The sequence below is a fragment of the Heptranchias perlo genome, chromosome 28, assembly GCF_035084215.1.
Source record: "Heptranchias perlo isolate sHepPer1 chromosome 28, sHepPer1.hap1, whole genome shotgun sequence".
NCBI classification, from domain to species: Eukaryota; Metazoa; Chordata; class Chondrichthyes; order Hexanchiformes; family Hexanchidae; genus Heptranchias; species Heptranchias perlo.
Window position 1 is genome coordinate 22,855,931 of NC_090352.1, and position 19,575 is coordinate 22,875,505.

The window sequence follows — 19,575 nt, forward strand, 5'->3', positions numbered from 1 at the left end:
AATTTCCATGTGGGCCTGTAATGTACAAGCAGCATGCCCACATGTTTCCAGAAGGAGGCTGCTTAAATATGCAAATTTTGGCCCTACACCAATTGTAGCACCCTGTTTTCCAATTTTCATGTACAGACGGGTGGAATGTGCAAGCTCCGCCCATTGTACCAGGCGTTCAGCGGCCTAACAATTTTTGTGCAGCCAGGGGAAGCAGGAGTGCTCCTCCTGGCTTGACAGAAATACCGCCGGCCCATGCTTGACCCCTTCCAGGATCGACGCTCCCTCCCCCTCCCAGGACCAACTTGCCGGCTGGCTCTGCGCGGGAACCAGATAATCTCCCGCCCTCCCAAAACCAGTCAGCCACAGCGAGGTGCCCGTCCCGTGCCCAAAGCTCTCCAGAGGCAATTAAATGAAGCCTGAGGCAGAAAATCGCTCAGGATTTCTGACACTGGCCCTGGGCAGTGGCATAACCACTCCATCGACTTTGCGGCTGTTTTGAGTAGAAGTCAAAAATCATCTCCGTGCCGTCTTAAGATGCTCTAACATTTTATTCAGCTGATTGCATATGTTTGATGATTTCCATTATGTCTTCCACTTGTATCTACTCCGTATAATATTTTCAGATCCCATACAAGACTACTGGTGAATTTAAGGGTTGTTTAATGCTCCAGACTGTTGTAATTTGGGAACTGCATTGAGGATTAAAATTCATCTCCCTCTGGACTCTTAACAGACATTATATGAAGAAAGGTAATAATTCAGGGCAAAAAGAATCTCCATCACCCTTAAGGACTGTAAATGACCATAAATAACTAAGTAAATGAAAGAGAAAAAGAGCCCCAGAGGAGGATAAAGGTATAGTCTCCACAGATATTTAAGATTTATTTATTAAGATTATTTATCCAAAGCAGCTCCTTAATTTAGATTTTACATTGCTCAGGAGGCCTTGGTTACAGCAGCACAGACACAAAACATAATTCAATTATAGACACAATACGAAATTCAACCAGAATTATTTCATAAGCCTCTTGGAGCTGTGCAATTCCTAAAATCAGCTGGGTGACGTCTGACCACAAACAACCTGCATACTCACAGGATGGGTGACTTATGGGGGTGGATTTAAACTGGACGGAAACCTTGAAGTCAGTGGAAAGGTAAATCAGGAGGGGGTGTAAAACAGGCGGGGGTAAATCGGGCAGGGTGTAAATTGGGAGGCCGATCTGCTACCGCCAGTTTTCTGCCCAGTGGTGAAGGTCAAGAACTATCCCATGCAGTTTGCATTATGATTAAAATATTTTTTTTAGTTGTCCATAGCTTCAAAGTAAAGTAACTTAATTTACCCTGGAAACTATACTGTGCTATATTATCATATTATCACTTAACCGTGTATCAAATTATTCTGCCCACTATTTTAATGTAGTCATTTATTTTAATGGGTCAATGCCCCTATTAAAATAGCAGATCAATTTGACATGAATCAATTTGATCTTTGGATGATAATATTGGTCAGTGTAAGATGCTGGATCATCTCCACCACTCAAGATCACATGGGGAAAAAGCCAGCTTAGAATTCTAATGTATTGAGGAGAGGTGGTAAAATGGCTTGGACATCAGTCTTTCACCTCAGGGATTGGGTTCAAATCCATCCCAAACTGATAGGATGAAAGTCTTCTCTGACTGTAAGGGTCTATGTGAAATGAGTGTGGGCAGTCTTAATCCAGTTCAAAGGGGACATGGAGCCACAATAAAGGATTCAGTACCAAATTGGCAATGTCACTTACAAAGGCCATGGGATATCTAATTGTGGATATGGAACAATATGACACTGGTGTAGTGGGGAGTGTTTTTCTGGGATTGAGATACATTATGAGGGTAGAGTGTTGCAGAGCGAAGAACGCATAATACTGATTCTGTGGGTCAGAGATGGAAAGTTCCTCAGCACAAGCAATCCTCGCATTGACCAGCACAAATAAATTAAAATGATCATTTCTTTTTCTATCACAGCTGCGCTCTAGTTATTTTTTCTGACAGGGGTATTGAGGCCTGTTTCTCGTTTTGGCACCATTACAGAGAGGAGCTGTTTGTATTCATGTAACAGATTTTAATGATGTTCTTCACAGGCAAGTGTGGTGCCATTGGGGAATAAAATTTCAACGTGAAAATAAATCATTGTTCATGTACCAACTTCCCACACTAGCGGCATAATCGCAATAATAAGCTCAAAGGAAAATGTACAGTCCAAGTGGTTATTGAGATTTACCTCTGCAGGACTAATCCTGAAAATTCAATGGGGGCGATTTTAGACTTCCGCCTGAAGCATCCGCCAAGTCGGCAGAGGGGTCCTGCCGCTCACTTGAAGCCGGCATTAGGAGGTGCAAACCATTTTTGGGTTTGGGCCTCATTTGAACGCTGTGGGCACCAAACGAATGCCCTGCTGCTGGTTGTGAAAGGGTGCAAAATTGTCCGGCTCAAATGCTGGGCCTTTTCTTGAGTTGCTACCAGCGGTCGCATTAAGCTTGACATAAATGAACAGCTGTGTCTCCTTGCACCTGACAATTGTTAACGGGGCCCGACAACCAGGCTTAAGATTCTGATTTGCATATTTGCAGGCTCGCCTGAAAGTTGGGTGAGGTAGGACTTGAGCATTAACAGGGTGGCTGAGGTGCCCACCCCCTGCTTTTCAGCCGCTTTTTCAGGTGAGAAATGGGCGGGCAGTAGTTGAAAATTGCCCCCAATGTCTTGTGATCACTGCCCGACTGAGGCATGAGAAATGGCCGCAAGCCATTAGCAAATCAACTGGCCACCTTGAGCTTGCTTTTCTGCGCCAGCTGCATTTATCCAATATAGATGCAATTTCTCTGCGCTTTTTCCCCCGACAGAGTAATTTTTAGCAGTGAAGAGAAAACAAAATACTTGGTCAACTTTCCAAACCCATTAAAGATTTGTGCTACTGCCTTTTTAGTTCAACTTGAATGATTAGCCTGGAGTGTTTGTTAAAGACTTAAAAATCTGTTGGGATCTTTAAAATGCTGTGCGCATCCAGTTACTGGTAAATTCAACGTGTACTGTATGTGGAAGGAAGACCACTTGCTTTCAGATGGTCGGATAATTGATGGCATCAATTTTTTAGTCCCCCCATCGTCTACTGCTTTCAGCCAAACTGGTTGCGTGTTTATTATGTAAATTGATGTAATAACCCTGATAAACTGCATTGACCTCTTGAGCTCGATGCGGTCTGTCATCTGAGTGATGAAGATGTGTACAGGCTGATGATGTCTGAAGTACACCATTTGGAAAAGAGCTTTGTACACGCGTGTCGTCTGAAATGGGAGCTTGTTGATCAACTGGTTTTTCCATCTCATCTCATCTGTTCTTCATTTACGAATGGATTTGTCTTCATTTTATGTCCCTGTGGTAATGCAGGTTCAATACCATGTATTGTTCACTCCTTCAAACACAGCAGCAATCAAGCTTTAACTTGGAGTCTCTAAAATAATGAACATTAATTCATTCCTTAAGTTATTCCAGTGAGAGTTTGTGTGAAATGTCATGTAATCTTTGGAGATTAGTTCAAGTGACATATCCAGTGATAAAGTTATTTGCCAGCATAATAATGGGACGTAAACAATAGTGATATATTTGACATTTGTGAATTTATAGCATTTATCAAATATATTTGTCAAATATAATTATTACATAAATATCTAATTAAAACAAAACTCTTTATTATCTTAATTCAAGTGACATACGTAGTTAGAGAAACTTTTTCATCAAAGTATTCACAATATAGTTAATGGCCCTCTTATACTGTAGGTACCAGTTGACGTTTGTACCTGCTTTAGAGTGTTGCAACAGAGTAGCACACGGATATAGGCCCCAGTATTTGTGGTGGGGGGAACGAAGGTTGTAGCTGCCGGGAAATTCAGAAATGCGGGTAGAGAGGCTGCCGGGTCGGAAGGCCTGCGCTGGTAGGCCGCAGCCGGGGAACGGAGAAGGGGGAAGAGATCGTGGGTCGGGGTGGGGGGGAGATCGTGGGTCAGGGAGGGGAGGTCGCTGGGGGGGGGGGGGGTGGGTGGCTTCGGAACGGGGGTTGGCCTGAAGATTGAGAGGGGCTTTGGGTCGGGGGATCTCGGGGGATCTCGGGGAGGGGTGACGATCGTGGCAGGTTAGCTTGGGGGGCCGGGGAGAAGCACTCTTTCTCTCCTGGTCCACAAACAATGCTGGAAAGGGACTTATCTGCTGGATACGGCCGTTCTCGCCTCCCTTCAGCTGCCGGGTTTCATGAGCCCTGGGAAACCCGGCCCGCAGCCGTTAAATGTAAATGTCTGGTAAAATCTGAGGCACTGCAGCCTCATTAAAATATTTAAATTACTGACCCACCCCTTGAGAGCAGGTTACTCGCCAGCCCTCCCAACCCGCCTCTGTTAAAACCAGAAGTGGAGCATTCGAGGCGGGTTGGAGTGGGGTTTCAGATTTTTGAAATTTTAACCTAACCCTCTGCCCCTCTCCCGTCAGTCGTCAGGGATTAAAATTTCCCCCGTACTGTTGGCTCTTGAAAATGATGGTTTGTGCATGTGCACACTTGTGCATATGTTTGGGGGGTTGAGTGTGTCCTTGTGCTGTGCGTGTGAGTACACAAGTGTAGAGCTCCACGCAGTGTCAATTTACTGTTTAGGTTTTTAACGGTCAAATGTAACATAGGAACATAGGAACAGGAGTAGGCCATTCAGCCCCTCGTGCCTGCTCCGCCATTTGATAAGATCATGGCTGATCTGTGATCTAACCCCATATACCTGCCTTTGGCCCATATCCCTTAATACCTTTGGTTGCCAAAAAGCTATCTATCTCAGATTTAAATTTAGTAATTGAGCTAGTATCAATTGCCGTTTGCGGAAGAGAGTTCCAAACTTCTACCCTTTGTGTGTAGAAATGTTTTCTAATCTCGCTCCTGAAAGGTCTGGCTCTAATTTTTAGACTGTGCCCCCTACTCCTGGAATCCCCAACCAGCGGAAATAGTTTCTCTCTATCCACCCTATCTGTTCCCCTTAATATCTTATAAACTTCGATCAGATCACCCCTTAACCTTCTAAACTCTAGAGAATACAACCCCAATTTGTGTAATCTCCCCTCGTGACTTAACCCTTGAAGTCCGGGTATCATTCTAGTAAACCTACGCTGCACTCCCTCCAAGGCCAATATGTCCTTCCGAAGGTGCGGTGCCCAAAACTGCTCACAGTACTCCAGGTGCGCTCTAACCAGGGTTTTGTATAACTGCAGCATAACTTCTGCCCCCTTGTACTCTAGTCCTCTAGATATTAAGGCCAGCATTCCATTAGCCTTCTTGATTATTTTCTGCACCTGTTCATGACACTTCAATGATCTATGTACCTGAACCCCTAAGTCCCTTTGGACATCCACTGTTTTTAACTTTTTACCATTTAGAAAGTATCCTGTTCTATCCTTTTTTGATCCAAAGTGGATGACCTCACATTTGTCTACATTGAATTCCATCTGCCACAGTTTTGCCCATTCACCTAATCTATCAATATCGCTTTGTAATTTTATGTTTTCATCTACACTGCTTACAATGCCACCAATCTTTGTGTCATCGGCAAACTTAGATATGAGACTTTCTATGCCTTCATCTAAGTCGTTAATAAATATTGTGAAAAATTGAGGCCCCAAGACAGATCCCTGTCGGAATCCACTAGTCACATCCTGCCAATGTGAGTACCTACCCATTATCCCTACTCTCTGTCGCCTTTCGCTCAGCCAACTTCCTAACCAAGTCTGTACTTTTCCCTCGATTCCATGGGCTTCTATCTTAGCTAACAGTCTGTTATGTGGGACTTTATCAAATGCCTTCTGGAAGTCCATATAAATAACATCCATTGCCATTCCCCTGTCCACTAACCTTGCCCACCCGACGGGAACATTGCAGGCGGGGGTTTAATAGGCCGGGGACCCGCAAAGTTCCTGAGTCGGTTTCCCCCCCCACCAGCTTAACTTAATGGATGGAAAATTACGGGCTGCGGGAGTACGATTTCCTGTCCAGTGCTCCCTGTAAGCGCTGCTCCTCATTGGGAGTACCTGATTGGGGAATCAGCCCTATACTGCGAATGTGTTAACCAGTGTATTAAAATAATTCCCAGAGGAAATTAAACCTTTAGAAGTATAACTTCACCTACTCCAAAGTGGTCATTCTCTGTTAACGTTAAAACCCTGGTTTCAATTTGGGATGCAGTGCAGGAGGGAAAACCCCCACGGACTCCTCAGTGTGAGGCCCAGGCCATTTTTAACTCCTGAGCATCATTTAAATTTGTCTGCACTGTCTCCCACCCAAGGCCAGTGGGACTGATGCAAGAGCTGGCAGGCAGGAGCGGGTAATCGGGCTCGGAAGGGCCGCCCACCCCAAGCGGGCAAGAGCCTACTTTACATGTTAACATCGTGGCCCAATGGTGTTATCGGTGTCGCAGCTCCCATTTTAACGTGAAATCGTGGGAGGCTCGCAAGGTGTCAAACTTGCTCGCGAAACCTGGCGGGAGGCTTTAGCGTAGCCAAGAGAAAGCCACGGTAAGTTTTATTTTAAAAACTTCTGTGAGGATTCCTTGTGAGCCTTGATTTCCCGCTCCCGCCCACCGGCTCCATTGCGCTCCAGCCGGTTGTGATCGTCCCCCCTCCCACTGTCCTCCCACTCCCCCCCCACTCCCCACTCTCCTCCCCCCACTCTCCTCCCCCCCTGCTGTCCTCCCTACTTACCGGAGGGCCACTGCCGGCGAGGCAAACGGGCAGAAATTCATGAGTTGAGATGGACGAGCTGTCTGTGGAGCTGGCAGCTCATCTAAATGATTGAAATGAAGCCTGAGGCCCAGTTTCGTGCTAGTCTTGGGCCTCTGGTTGGTGGGCGGGCTGACTGTGCAGAGTTGGCGCTGGGCCTGCCCAAAGGCGGACGCAGACAAATTTCTACCCCTTTGTGTCTAATTAAAACTCAAATTAACCTATTAAACTTGTAACCAGACAACAGCTGGCGGAATGATGACAACACCAGATCACTGATCAGGTCATTGAACTCGCCTCCTTGTAGAAAAGTAGTAATGCTGCATTCTTTTCACCATGGCAACATGGCTCCTTTAACAATGACGAAGGCAATAAAATCCTTCCAGAATACAATGAAGGAAGGACAGGCAGCAAATACAGGCACTTTAGACAGACTAAATAAAGTTAATGAGAACGGGAATCAGACTGAACTGAGAAAAGTCAACGGGAAGCAAAGAGAATGAAGGCAAGTGTTGATGATAAGCAGGTCAAAGTTCAGAAACTAATTGCAATTATTCACATTTTAGACTTGTTTCTTTAATTAATTTTCTTTCAACCATATGGTGATCTCCACCCAAACAAATTAAAACCTGATAAAAATAAGATCAAGTAACCCCGCTGTTTGAGAGAATAGCGTTGCTTCCGTCTGGGGTGAGATTAATGAAGAGGTGTAATCAAGCGATGCTGTGTCAGTCATCCTGAATTAAATATTTCAGTCAACACTGTGGGATGTCTGAGGTGCCAACCTTTTGCAGATCTCTGCAAAATCGGCTTGAGACTCTTTCAGCCTTAAGTGAACACTTAAGAAAGGATATGGAGTGAACATAACAGATAATGTGGCTCAGCTAGACCATTTTTATTTGAATATTTGCTTAGAAATCTGTGCCTGGGAGAGGTGAGCAGAATATAACAGCTCAGCAGGAACATAATGACGTAAATGCCAGGAATGAGCAGGCGATAAGATGCTGAATGTGGCTGTGTTGTGCATATAGATTGGAAGCACATTTGCTTTCCTTTGCCTTTCACTGAGTTTTTCTCCCTCTTCTCCCAACCCAAACAAAGTGAGATTTTATCATATTAAATATAATTATTACTAAAAGGGTTAGATTGCCTTTTAGCCATTCTAGCTTTGCTGGTATCATTGAAGAGATCCTGAATGTACACTTGTAATTCACCTTTTTAACCAAAGTTAACAGGTAAGAACTTTCAATCCACTGCAACCAGAATCCAGAATAATTTCATGCTGCAAAAATATTTAAGTTTCTACTTCACCAGTTGTACATTTTTAAGATAATATTTTGTGCAATGATAAACACGAACGTTAAAATGAAAGCCAGAAATGAATGCATCGTAGAGAATACACAATGATGAAAATTCATGCTCTTGTTCTGACCTTAAGCTTTTGAACCCTATCTCGCATGAATGGTACAAATTGAGGATGAGACGTTGAAGCTGCTGAATACTAAACTCAGGAGCACAAATGATCACAAGCGGACTGGGCTGAGTTGAATATTTTAAGTATTCAGCCGTCTGCTGCAGTATGTTCTATTTATACTTTACTCTGTAAGTACCAATGAATACAGTGTTTTCAGCCATTTTAACAACAAATTGCATCTTATTGTCTCCCAGTACCTGCAGATCATTGTTGGGAATAGAGTTGGGACACTTTCATGATAATATTGCGAATTACTGTCACTAATACCAGATGCCAATAGGCACAGACTGTTGGACGTTTGGTGCATTACTGTCAATATGATGTCACAAGAAAGATTAATGCCCCACTGTGTCTGCATCTCACTATTTTCTTAAAGGGGCAGGACAATAAAATCTTCTACATTCAGTGAAACATTTATTTCAGGTTCAATTCATATTGTTCTGAATTCACCCCACATACATGCCCACCCACAGTGTGTGCATAACTGTGGATTGCTTAAGATATAATTACAATTCAAGTAAAGTTCAACCCCTTCACTCATATTGCCCTTTACTTAAACAAAATTTATTCTGGATGGCAATATTGTCATAGTTTATTTTTGCTTGTAATTGCTTTGTAGTTATGGTGTTTTTAGACTCATTACATATGGGATATACAGTGCAATACATTGGCTTTCAATGGAACAAGTATATAAACATTCATGTCAGCTTGATTAAGTTGGTAGCCATTGAATCGTAAACTTGTTGGTTCAGTCCCCACTGTACAGCTTCAGCTTAAGTGCAATACTGAGGGAGTGCTACATTGTTGCAGGTGTTGTCCTTCAGATGAGACAATGGCCCAGAATTCCCTGCAATGACACGAACAGCGACATACGCCATTTAATTTACACCCTTTTGTGCGCTGATCTTCCCGTTCCAAACTTACAGTAAAATTTCATGGAAAAGTAATTTGGTATGTCGCAGTGAGTTTAATGGTGAATTAGGGACCTCAGAAGCAGTGCAGCCAATGGTTTTTCCCTATCTGCATCAGTGAACGAAATAAGCAGATCAATATTGGCATGATCAGAGACGTAGAATTCTGAGTTTCAAATCCTTTCCCTGTACTGAACTTGATCACTTGCAGAAAATAGTTTGAGTTTTCAGGAACTTTCCAAGTTACAGATTTTTTTAACCGTTTATTTAGAAGATGATATCAGTAATTTAAGTTACCTACAATGTGTTAGGTTAGGGGCACGCTACGAGTACACTGACCATTGCTTAGAGTCTGCTCACCCGTAGATCAGTGGAAAGTATTCCATCACACTCCAATAGCAGGGGCAATCTTGCAATGAGAATGGAACATGATGCTATCCCTCATCATGACAACACATCTAGAGCCTTGCGACCCTCTTAACCAATGCCCACCCTAGTGCTAGAAAGCCAGCTGGACAAGACTGCCCTGGCAGATGCTGAGTTGTCGCTGTCTGCAGCTGGGCTTCTCGCAACAAGCTCCTAGAGATCACTGACCAAGAGAATCTCAGGAGCTCTTGAATGAGCCACAGCAGTCTCTCCTTTCCCATGTTGCAGCAACTGGGAGAGCACCTTGTAGAAGCACTGGAGTAGGTAAGGGAGCAGTTCAGACAGACCCTAGGAGCTCACACTGGGGTGAAAAATAGAATGGCCAGTAAAACCACAAAGCTGTTTAAAGATTTGCTGCTTGGGGACCATCTCCTACACATTTGTCTCATGACTTCTCTCAGCAACCAACACTTGGCAGCCAAACTGCACTACAATCAGATCCATGGGTCAACTAGAGACCTCATCATAGCCTTTCCACCATCTACAAGGCACAAGTCAGGAGTGTGATGGAATACTCTCCACTTGCCTGGATGAGTGCAGCTCCAACAACACTCAAGAAGCTCGACACCATCCAGGACAAAACAGCCCGCTTGATTGGCACCCCATCCACCACCCTAAACATTCACTCCCTTCACCACCGGCGCACAGTGGCTGCAGTGTGTACCATCCACAGGATGCACTGCAGCAACTCGCCAAGGCTTCTTCGACAGCACTTCCCAAACCCGCGACCTCTACCACCTAGAAGGACAAGAGCAGCAGGTACATGGGAACAACACCACCTGCACATTCCCCTCCAAGTCACACTTGGGCAGAGAATATTCCTGTAGCAGCTGGTAATCCTGCAATATTAGTTCGCATGGATATCAATTTTTGGATTGAGGAAGATGCTGTTTATTTTAGGGTGGAAGAACTGAGACAGTTGGACTTGACTATTAATACAGGGGAGCACTGTTGGTGAGTTGAAGTTCTCTTCTTTAAGCTGCTGTGGAAAAGCTCTGGTTGTAGCCAACTGTTGGACCCCTCCTGCTTCTTCACCATGTTATCAGTGCCCTTGCCCTCATCATGCTGAAGGTCTTCGTCCAGTGGTGGCTCTATGGGTTGTCCCCATTGCAGAGCAAAGTTATCCAGCATACAGCAAACCACTATCATATGAGACACGAATTGCAGGCTGTATTGCAAGAAGCAATCAGACCTGTGCAGGGATCTGAGTTGTTGTTTCAAGACTCCAATGGTCTGTTTTTTTTTATTCGTTCATGGGATGTGGGCGTCGCTGGCGAGGCCGGCATTTATTGCCCATCCCTAATTGCCCTTGAGAAGGTGGTGGTGAGCCGCCTTCTTGAACCGCTGCAGTCCGTGTGGTGACGGTTCTCCCACAGTGCTGTTAGGAAGGGAGTTCCAGGATTTTGACCCAGCGACGATGAAGGAACGGCAATATATTGCCAAGTCGGGATGGTGTGTGACTTGGAGGGGAATGTGCAGGTAGTGTTGTTCCCATGTGCCTGCTGCTCTTGTCCTTCTAGGTGGCAGAGGTCGCAGGTTTGGGAAGTGCTGTCGAAGAAGCCTTGGCGAGTTGCTGCAGTGCATCCTGTGGATGGTACACACTGCAGCCACTGTGCGCCGGTGGTGAAGGGAGTGAATGTTTAGGGTGGTGGATGGGGTGCCAATCAAGCGGGCTGTTTTGTCCTGGATGGTGTCGAGCTTCTTGAGTGTTGTTGGAGCTGCACTCATCCAGGCAAGTGGAGAGTATTCCATCACACTCCTGATTTGTGCCTTGTAGATGGTGGAAAGGCTATGATGAGGTCTCTAGTTGACCCATGGATCTGATTGTAGTGCAGTTTGGCTGCCAAGTGTTGGTTGCTGAGAGAAGTCATGAGACAAATGTATAGGAGATGGCCCCCAAGCAGCAAATCTTTAACTCTCTGTGCAGGGCTAAAGAGTTGGGGGATGGAGGCCAGAATATAAAAGCAGTATAGCAGCTGCCAGGAAAGAGGGCATAGATCTGCACGATGCACTGCCGGTGGTCACACATCAGTTGCACATTAATGGAATGGAAACCCTTGTGATTAATCAGGCGGTCGTGTTGTGTGAAGGAGGCTGTGTGACGTGGGTGAGTGAATGACACCCTGGTCTTGGAGGAATCCTGCTCTGTGCAAACCCCATAGCGCGATCCTGCTGCTTCCGATATACATGAATGTGCTGGTTTTAGCAAACACAGCATCAGTCAACATGCATGGAGTCCAGATTGATTGAAGTTACTCATATCCATTGTGGCAGCCTGCAAGGCAGTGGCCACCTCAGGACTTGTGGCATTAGGCGGTGAGAAAATGCATCGGCATCGTAATGATGACATCTGATGCCGATTTGAATTTATTCGTGAGGCTCCTGCCTGTTTCAGATGGGAACTCTAGTCGCCAAGATTAATGCCCCATGGAAAATTTGACCAGAGGGGACGGGAAGAATGGACGCTTTATTTTCTGCCCAGTGTTTGAGTACAAACGAACTGATAAAGAGTTGAAAATCGCTCTGCCTATTTTAGCTTTGGACGTTTCTGAGAGACTTGATAAAGCACTATATAAATGCAAATTCTTTATTTTAGTAGCTTGTGGGTGACCCTGGCAGTGGGTGCTTATCTCCACAATTTCCAAAGGGTTTTTTGTGATGTTTACTGCCCTGATTGAGGGGATGGGTCATGTCATTCCTGATTCTTCCTCTGAATTTTTGTGTTTTATTTAACTTATCCTTCTCAGAAGTGCATTTTAGAAGAAGTAAAGAAAGTAAGGCCAATGGGAAGGTCAAAGTTGAAGGACATTTCGCACGGTCAGAGTGGTCACTCTGGGGATTATTATAGCGAACAGATGTTAGAATCAAGCCTTCAAAGCAGCAATAAGGCAGGATGGTTTGGGAAAGATTTAACAGACTGGTAACCATGAGACAAGAAAGGAACTTAGAAGCAGCCATTGTAAGTCATTTAGGGACAGAGGGCAGGGAGGTAATTGGATCCGATTCGAGACTGGGCTAAGGATGGATGATAACCATCAGATCGGCAGAATTCACTAACTCACAGAGAACTATTGGATCCAGCCTCCAGCAAAAGTCAAGCAAAGAGAGAAGAAGGAGAATTATTCATAACAAGTTGCTTGAATTAGAATCATAGAAAGGTTACAGCGTGGAAGGAGGCCATTCGGCCCATCCACGCCGGCTCTATGCAAGAGCAATCCAGCTAGTGCCACTCCCCCGCCCTATCCTCGTAGTCCTGCAAATTTTTTACTTTCAAGTACTTATCCAGTTCCTTTTTGAAGGCCAAGATTGAACCTGCCTCCACCACCCCCTCAGGCAGTGCATTCCAGATCCTAACCACTCGCTATGTAAAAAAAAAATTCCTCATGTCACCTATGGTTCTTTTGCCAATTACCTTAAATCTATGCCCTCTGGTCCTTGACCCTTCCACCAATGGGAACAGTTTCTGTCAACTACTCTGTCTAGACCCTTCATGATTTTGAATACCTCCATCAAATCTCCTCGCAACCATCTCTATTCCAAGGAGAACAACCCAAGCTTCTCCAGTCTATCCGCGTAGCTAAAGTCCCTCATCCCTGGAATCATTCTAGTAAATCTCTTCTGCACCCTCTCTAAGGCCTTCACATCTTTCCTGAAGTGCGGTGCCTAGAACTGGACACAATACTCCAGTTGTGGCCGAACTAGTGTTTTATAAAGGCTCATCATGACTTCCATACTTTTGTACTCTATGCCTCTATTTATAAATCTCAGGATCCCGTATGCTTTTTTAACCGCTTTGGAGACTGTTGTAGCAGCAGGGAACTAGGATGTAATTGGAATAACTAAAACTTGGCTTATCCCAGTTAATGATTACAACATAATAGGGTACAAAATAGATAGGAAAGGAAGGGTGCAGCTCTGTATGTCAGAGACACTTGGGAGATAAAGGAAGTCGATAAAGGGAAAAACTATCTAGTGAAATACTCTGAAGGTTTTTAATGCACAAAAAGCTGAAATCAAAGTGGTGGGGGGGTGGGGGGCAGGGGTTCTACAGTCGATCAGCTCAGAATGAGAGGGAGAACAGAACAGTTTATGAAGAGGTAAGACGAATATGTGAAAACAAGTAGGTTGTATTAATGGGGGAATTCAACCAACCAAATATAAATTGGAAATGCCCAAGTGGTTTAAAGTCAGAATTGATAAATGTAATGCTTGATCACTTCATGACTCAGAACACGAGAGCCTATTCTTAGCTCGCCAGTAGGTTAGCATGTTCCACACGACCCTGAGATGTGAAATCCAGCCCAAACTGCCGGGAATGAAAATTTCCTGTCTTTGCCCGCTGTAAAAGATCGTTTGTGAAATGAATTTATGTTTCAAACCAGTTCTTCCCCTGGGCACAAGGTCTCAATGCAAACTTCACTGTTACTCATGAAGGCCACAAGAATGGTTAACATGGGAAGTGGCTGAATTCAAACTGCTGCATTAGATATTCTTCACGTATGGAGATTAAAGCAAATTTGAAATCTATTTGTATGCTAATAGCATGATTTAATCCCAATTGGACTGGAATGAAGAGAGCTGTACTCTGACACGTACGACACCTGACCATAGGCGCTGACAAAGTATCTAAATTAGAAAAAATGTTCTATTTCCCTGCATTAACATCCCACAGCTTGATCAAAAAAATATAATTTTAAACAACAAAAGCAAACAGCCATCCAGAAAATAACACAAAAAATTAATTAAGTTATGAGTCCTAGAAAAGTTTGGAGGTGGCTAAATAGTTGCAATGATCATTGAACTTCCAAAAAGGAGCCCCAAGTTTAATCCCTGTTTTTACTGGTATTGGAATGGAAAGGACAGGCTGTGCCAGTTAGTAGTTTTGTCTGAGGAAGGTCCCTTCCTATACTGCTCAAGCATGTTTCTTGGCATATTGTCTGGGAGGCAGTATAATGTCAGTGAGGAAATCCATAGATTGGACTGTTCAATCCTATGGCATAAGAAGAATAGCATTGCTACAGTTTGGGCTTTCTCCCAACACTTATTATCTGTACTCACAGCAGCAGTACAGTTTCCATAGGCAGACTTACACTTTCTATGAACTTGGAACCTTATGCATGATGTGAATGGAGTAGTGTACTACAGGATTACTTTTCCCACGGTGATGTGCAAAGGGAGATATTCAGGATGCCTCCCACGAACTTCCGGCCTCTTTGATAGATGGAATAGCACCACGTCAGTAGATATTATAGTTTAACCTAAAAGTTAGTTTATCACAAAAAAGCAAAAATGAACACAGCAGAACAATTTTTAACCCACAAAATATTTATTTCCTTACCTTGAAAATAATATAGCTCCCTAGAATCATGTTGTCTCTTTTCAAAATCTTTTAACTGAGACCTTTTGTGATTTTATGTAAGTATTTGTCTTTGCACTTGTGGGAGTAGAAATTGGTCCTTGTTGTGCCCATTTTCCAGGTGGAAGGGGCCTGACACCTGTTTTAGGCGGCCGCCAGAGATGCCTGAAAAATCGCTCGACCCAATATGGAGTCGGACATAAATCAGCCAGCATAGGACACAGCCTCATGAAATTGGTACTTTTTGCCCCCATTGTCCTGTTTTAGGGCCCCACTGCCAAATTGGACTGCCCTGAACGGACCAGGCACTGGGTCTGCTCGGGGGCACATTGTTCGCCGTCGGTTATGTGCCCAAAAATGGGTCACAACCAATTTCTACCCCATGGAATTTGTCTCGTCACCATGACGTGCAAATCCAATTGCACTAAGTGAATTAAACATCTTCGGGCTGCTACTCAAATATACCCTTCACTTCCCTCAAGTTGGGACCAGCTATTTTTTTAAGAAGCCCTGGTTCTTTCTTCACAGGTCAGTAATTATAATATTAATTATTTGTTTCACCTGAGTTGATGGGGATGTGGGTGGTAGCCCATTGTTATCTGAAGAGATGCTTACTTGCCTGAAACAAAACCTCTTGGATGGTCTTGGATTGGTCTTGCATGACAACCCTTTAATGGTTCTAGAAATCACATACAACAAGCTCTGCTTCCTCTCACAGTCATGATGTGGAGATGCCGGTGATGGACTGGGGTGGACAAATGTAAGGAATCTTACAACACCAGGTTATAGTCCAACAGTTTTATTTGAAAATCACAAGCTTTCGGAGCTTACCTCCTTCGTCAGCTTATCTCCTTCGTCACTCACCTGACGAAGGAGGTAAGCTCCGAAAGCTTGTGATTTTCAAATAAAACTGTTGGACTATAACCTGGTGTTGTAAGATTCCTTACATTTGTCCTCTCACAGTAGCAAACTTGCCCATATTATTGTTTCACAAATTGTATTAGCCAGATACCCTTGACCAAAGTCATGTCCCCTAGCAGCTATTCTCCAGACTGTATTGTTTAAAACCTGGCTCCAAGGCAAAGGCAAAATAAATTCCTTTAGAAGCAACTGCCCAAGCTCCATTTTTACCTTACAGGGCAGTGGTCTAGCTACAAATTCATATGAACAAAATCTACCTCCAATATAGCTTATATAATAATGCAGAATCGAGCCTGCCATGAGCATGTATGATGAAGCATGGAAGAAGGGAGGGTGAAAGTCAAGGGAAATGAAATCTAGACGGTGGCATTGCATCATCATTTTCACTTTTCACCAGCTTACTGAGGTTTTGCACAGAGCTCTGTTAAATGAAAGTGTGATCTTCCTGCATACCTCAAAGCTGACCAAGTATATGGAAAAATAAGGTCCTGAATTTCTTCAGCTGTTCTCATGCAAAAAAACTCCATAATTTGGGTGGGCGGAGGTGGAAATTGGGGTGGGATCCAGTTACACCAAGTCCTTATCCACTCATCAGGATTTCCAGACAACTGTGGGGACAGGCACACAGTATGTCCGAGCACACTTCTGGACTAATGTGTATTATGACACCATGTAAATGAGAGAATTATGTTATATGACGTAAGGACTGCCATTTATACACTTGTGCATTCTTGGTTTCAAGCATTGCAAAGGGTATCTTGGGGACTTCAAATTTAAAAGGCCATACTTAGATAGCAGAATTGGACCAGAGGGCTACATTTTTCCAATAGATATATCTATGGGGTCAGTCAGAAATATCGATCAATGGGTAGAAATCTTTCACATCTGCCTAAATGAAAAATCCACCCATTTACTATAACAAATGATTTTGCTTTGTTGGATGTACATAAGTTCATGTAGGGCAGTTGTATGCAAAGGGTTAATGTTAACCGTGAGTCAGATTTATTTACTTCGAGTAAAAGTTTGTGCTTCTAAGAAGTTATTTAAATGAGCACAAAAAAGGACATCTATTTTGCTGATTCTGAGCATACATCTGGACTGATGTGCACCATACCCAATGAGACAGAGAGCAGCTGTTTTAAAGCTCAGTTCATTTGTCAGAATTACTGTGCTGAGCATTTCCAGGAAATACTGGATCAGAAAGGAAAGCACAATTGTGACTAGATCACATGACTACAGTATTAAGCCTCAATGCAGCTGTGGCCACAGTTCCTGCAATTTACTGTCAGTTTAAAAATAGAATATAAATCACAAAATGAAATGGCTGCCTTTATCTCTGACCCTATTTAGCTTGGCATGTTTAATAGGCTGTCTTCAGTTTACCCCGGGATTGGTTTGCGCAGTAAATCAAGCAGAATATTACACTCACCTCTCAAGAATGTACCTTACAACAGGAAAAGGGAATTGCTCACAGTCAAGTGGAAACATAAAAAGGAAATTGCTTAAGGGATCACCGCCTTTGACACTTGTCCAGGTTTGTGTCACATAATGAAGAGTTCAAATGCATCGCTTATTGAAGTTTTAATGGCAGGATTATGGTGTCCTCCCTGTATCCATTGGAAGTACAGAGTGCCCTGCCCATGTATGGCAGTTGTCAACATTTTATATTGACAGTCGGTTTGTCAATCCCTTGCCCCAGGTCTTCCAAAACAGTAACTCAATGGGATTCTTCAAGTCACTTGACTCTTTAAGTGAGCTCACTGGAGGGGAGACCATACTCTTGCTTGTAGAGTTTTATTGTGGAATAAATAAGATAATGGCCCGGAAATTGTGCTGAGTGGCAAACGGACATCGCCCACTGCTCGTAAGTAACTGATTCACCCACAAACTTTTTACGGGCTTCTGGGCGCCAGCTTGCTTTTATTGAGACCTACAAGAAGTGCAGGGGTCTTTCCCGGGCTTCGCTGAGCTGTGTGAGCGGGGAAAGGATCTCGTGCTCTCTCTCCCCTCATCCAATCAGTTGGAAGCATCATTGACAAGCCGCGCAGTCAGAACCAGGAAGTGAAAACCTCTTTCACAAGCCGCGCAGATTAAGAACCAGGAAATGTCAGGGAGATTAGTAAATTCTATACAAAATTAGTTGGAGAAAGCCAAATAAAGAGAGGGTAGGATTAAAAGACAAAGGTAAAAGAGACAGAAAGAATTAAAAAAAACAATTTTAAATTAAGAAATGTTTTGTTTTTAAATGTCTCCAACACAATTAATATCGGGAGGAATGAGAATCCACATCTTTTAAAGTTAATTTTCAGTGCCAGTGAGGTTGTTTGGCAGTCATTGATACTTATCACACTGTTAAAAGATGGCTTAGAGGTAAAAAACCCAGTGTACCTTTTTTGTGGAGAGATTAATTCGCTTCCAGCTGGACAGTGCAGCAAGTTCGCACTGGTCCATTCATTCAGTTGTTAGGCCTCTAACGCGAAGCTTTCAAACGAAAATGGCAAACGATAGGAGCAATTTCCAGATTTCCGCGTTTGACTGCACATGTGCCCTCTCCGGAACTTGCTGTTCCATTTGCCCTGAAATAACAGTGAGCCCTGTTAGCCTCACCATTATTTCCTGAGCAATTTCCTGGCCAACACTTCAAATATGTCTCTAGACAGATTTGAAACAGGCATTATTTATTTTTTAAATGAGATAGGAAATGCAATTGTGGAAATTATAGCAGAGATATGATGACTGGTATGAAAACACGCCTTGAATTATTTTTTTAAGCAGCACAATCTCAGATCAAAAGCAAAGGACAGGTTTATCTTTTCTCCATTCAGTTTTTTGAACTTCAGTTTCTCTTTTCCTCTCCAGCTTAAATCCATACAGCTATGACGAAGGCTGCCTGAGCAGCAGCGAGGATCACATTCCGCTGGCTGCACTGCCCCTGCTCGCAATCTCTTCACCTCAATATCAGGACGCAGTCGCAACAGTGATTAGCAGAACAAATCAGATTTACAGTGAGTTCCTGAAGTCTGAAGATGGGATTGGATTCAATGGCCAGGTTAGTCTTAGATCTTAAACCCATTCCAGCACAAAACAGCAATAGACAATTATTCAAACTCCACTATAACTGTTAGGAGACATGAATGAATCACACTTATAGTGTCCCTTTTTGTATCAAGTTGTACAAAAACCCTTCCTTCAATTCTGGCCTCTTGCGCATCTCCGATTTTAATCCCTCCGCCATTGGCGGCCATGGCTTTAGCTGCCTAGGCCCTAAGCTCTGGAATTCCATCCCTAAACCTCTCCGCCTCGCTACCTCTCCTCCTTTAAGATGCTTCTTAAAACCTACCTCTTTGACCAAGCTTTTGATCACCTGCCCTAATATCTTCTTATGTGGCTCGGTGTCAAATTTTGTTTGATATCTCTCTTGTGAAGCGCCTTGGGATGTTTTGCTATGTTAAAGGTGCTATATTAGTGCAAGTTGTTGTTGTTGTTGTTGTTGTTGTGATGGTGCAATAGAGAGAACATGCCATATTACAGATTACATGGGACTTGCAGATATACATACAGTTGTGTAACTTGTACAGTTATACATTCTCCACCTTTGAGTTTTATTACTTGTTGACACCACCAGGGTCATTTCTCGTCAGCTAGTCTAGATGTCCTGAGAGGTGGTTAACTGTAGGAGGGGAATTTTGTCAGGCAATAGAACGAGGCAGCATGTGGCA

The 19,575-nt window shown here is 43.6% G+C and overlaps 1 protein-coding gene across 1 annotated transcript in view; it reads left to right on the top strand.

Moving 5' to 3' along the window:
- Window positions 1-19,575, top strand: part of pitpnm3 (PITPNM family member 3) — a 323,972-nt gene that overhangs the window by 210,286 nt on the left and 94,111 nt on the right. The window contains exon 10 of the mRNA XM_068007892.1: window positions 18,716-18,905. Within this exon, the coding sequence (XP_067863993.1) occupies window positions 18,716-18,905 (190 nt within the window). The remainder of the gene's footprint in view (window positions 1-18,715; window positions 18,906-19,575) is intronic.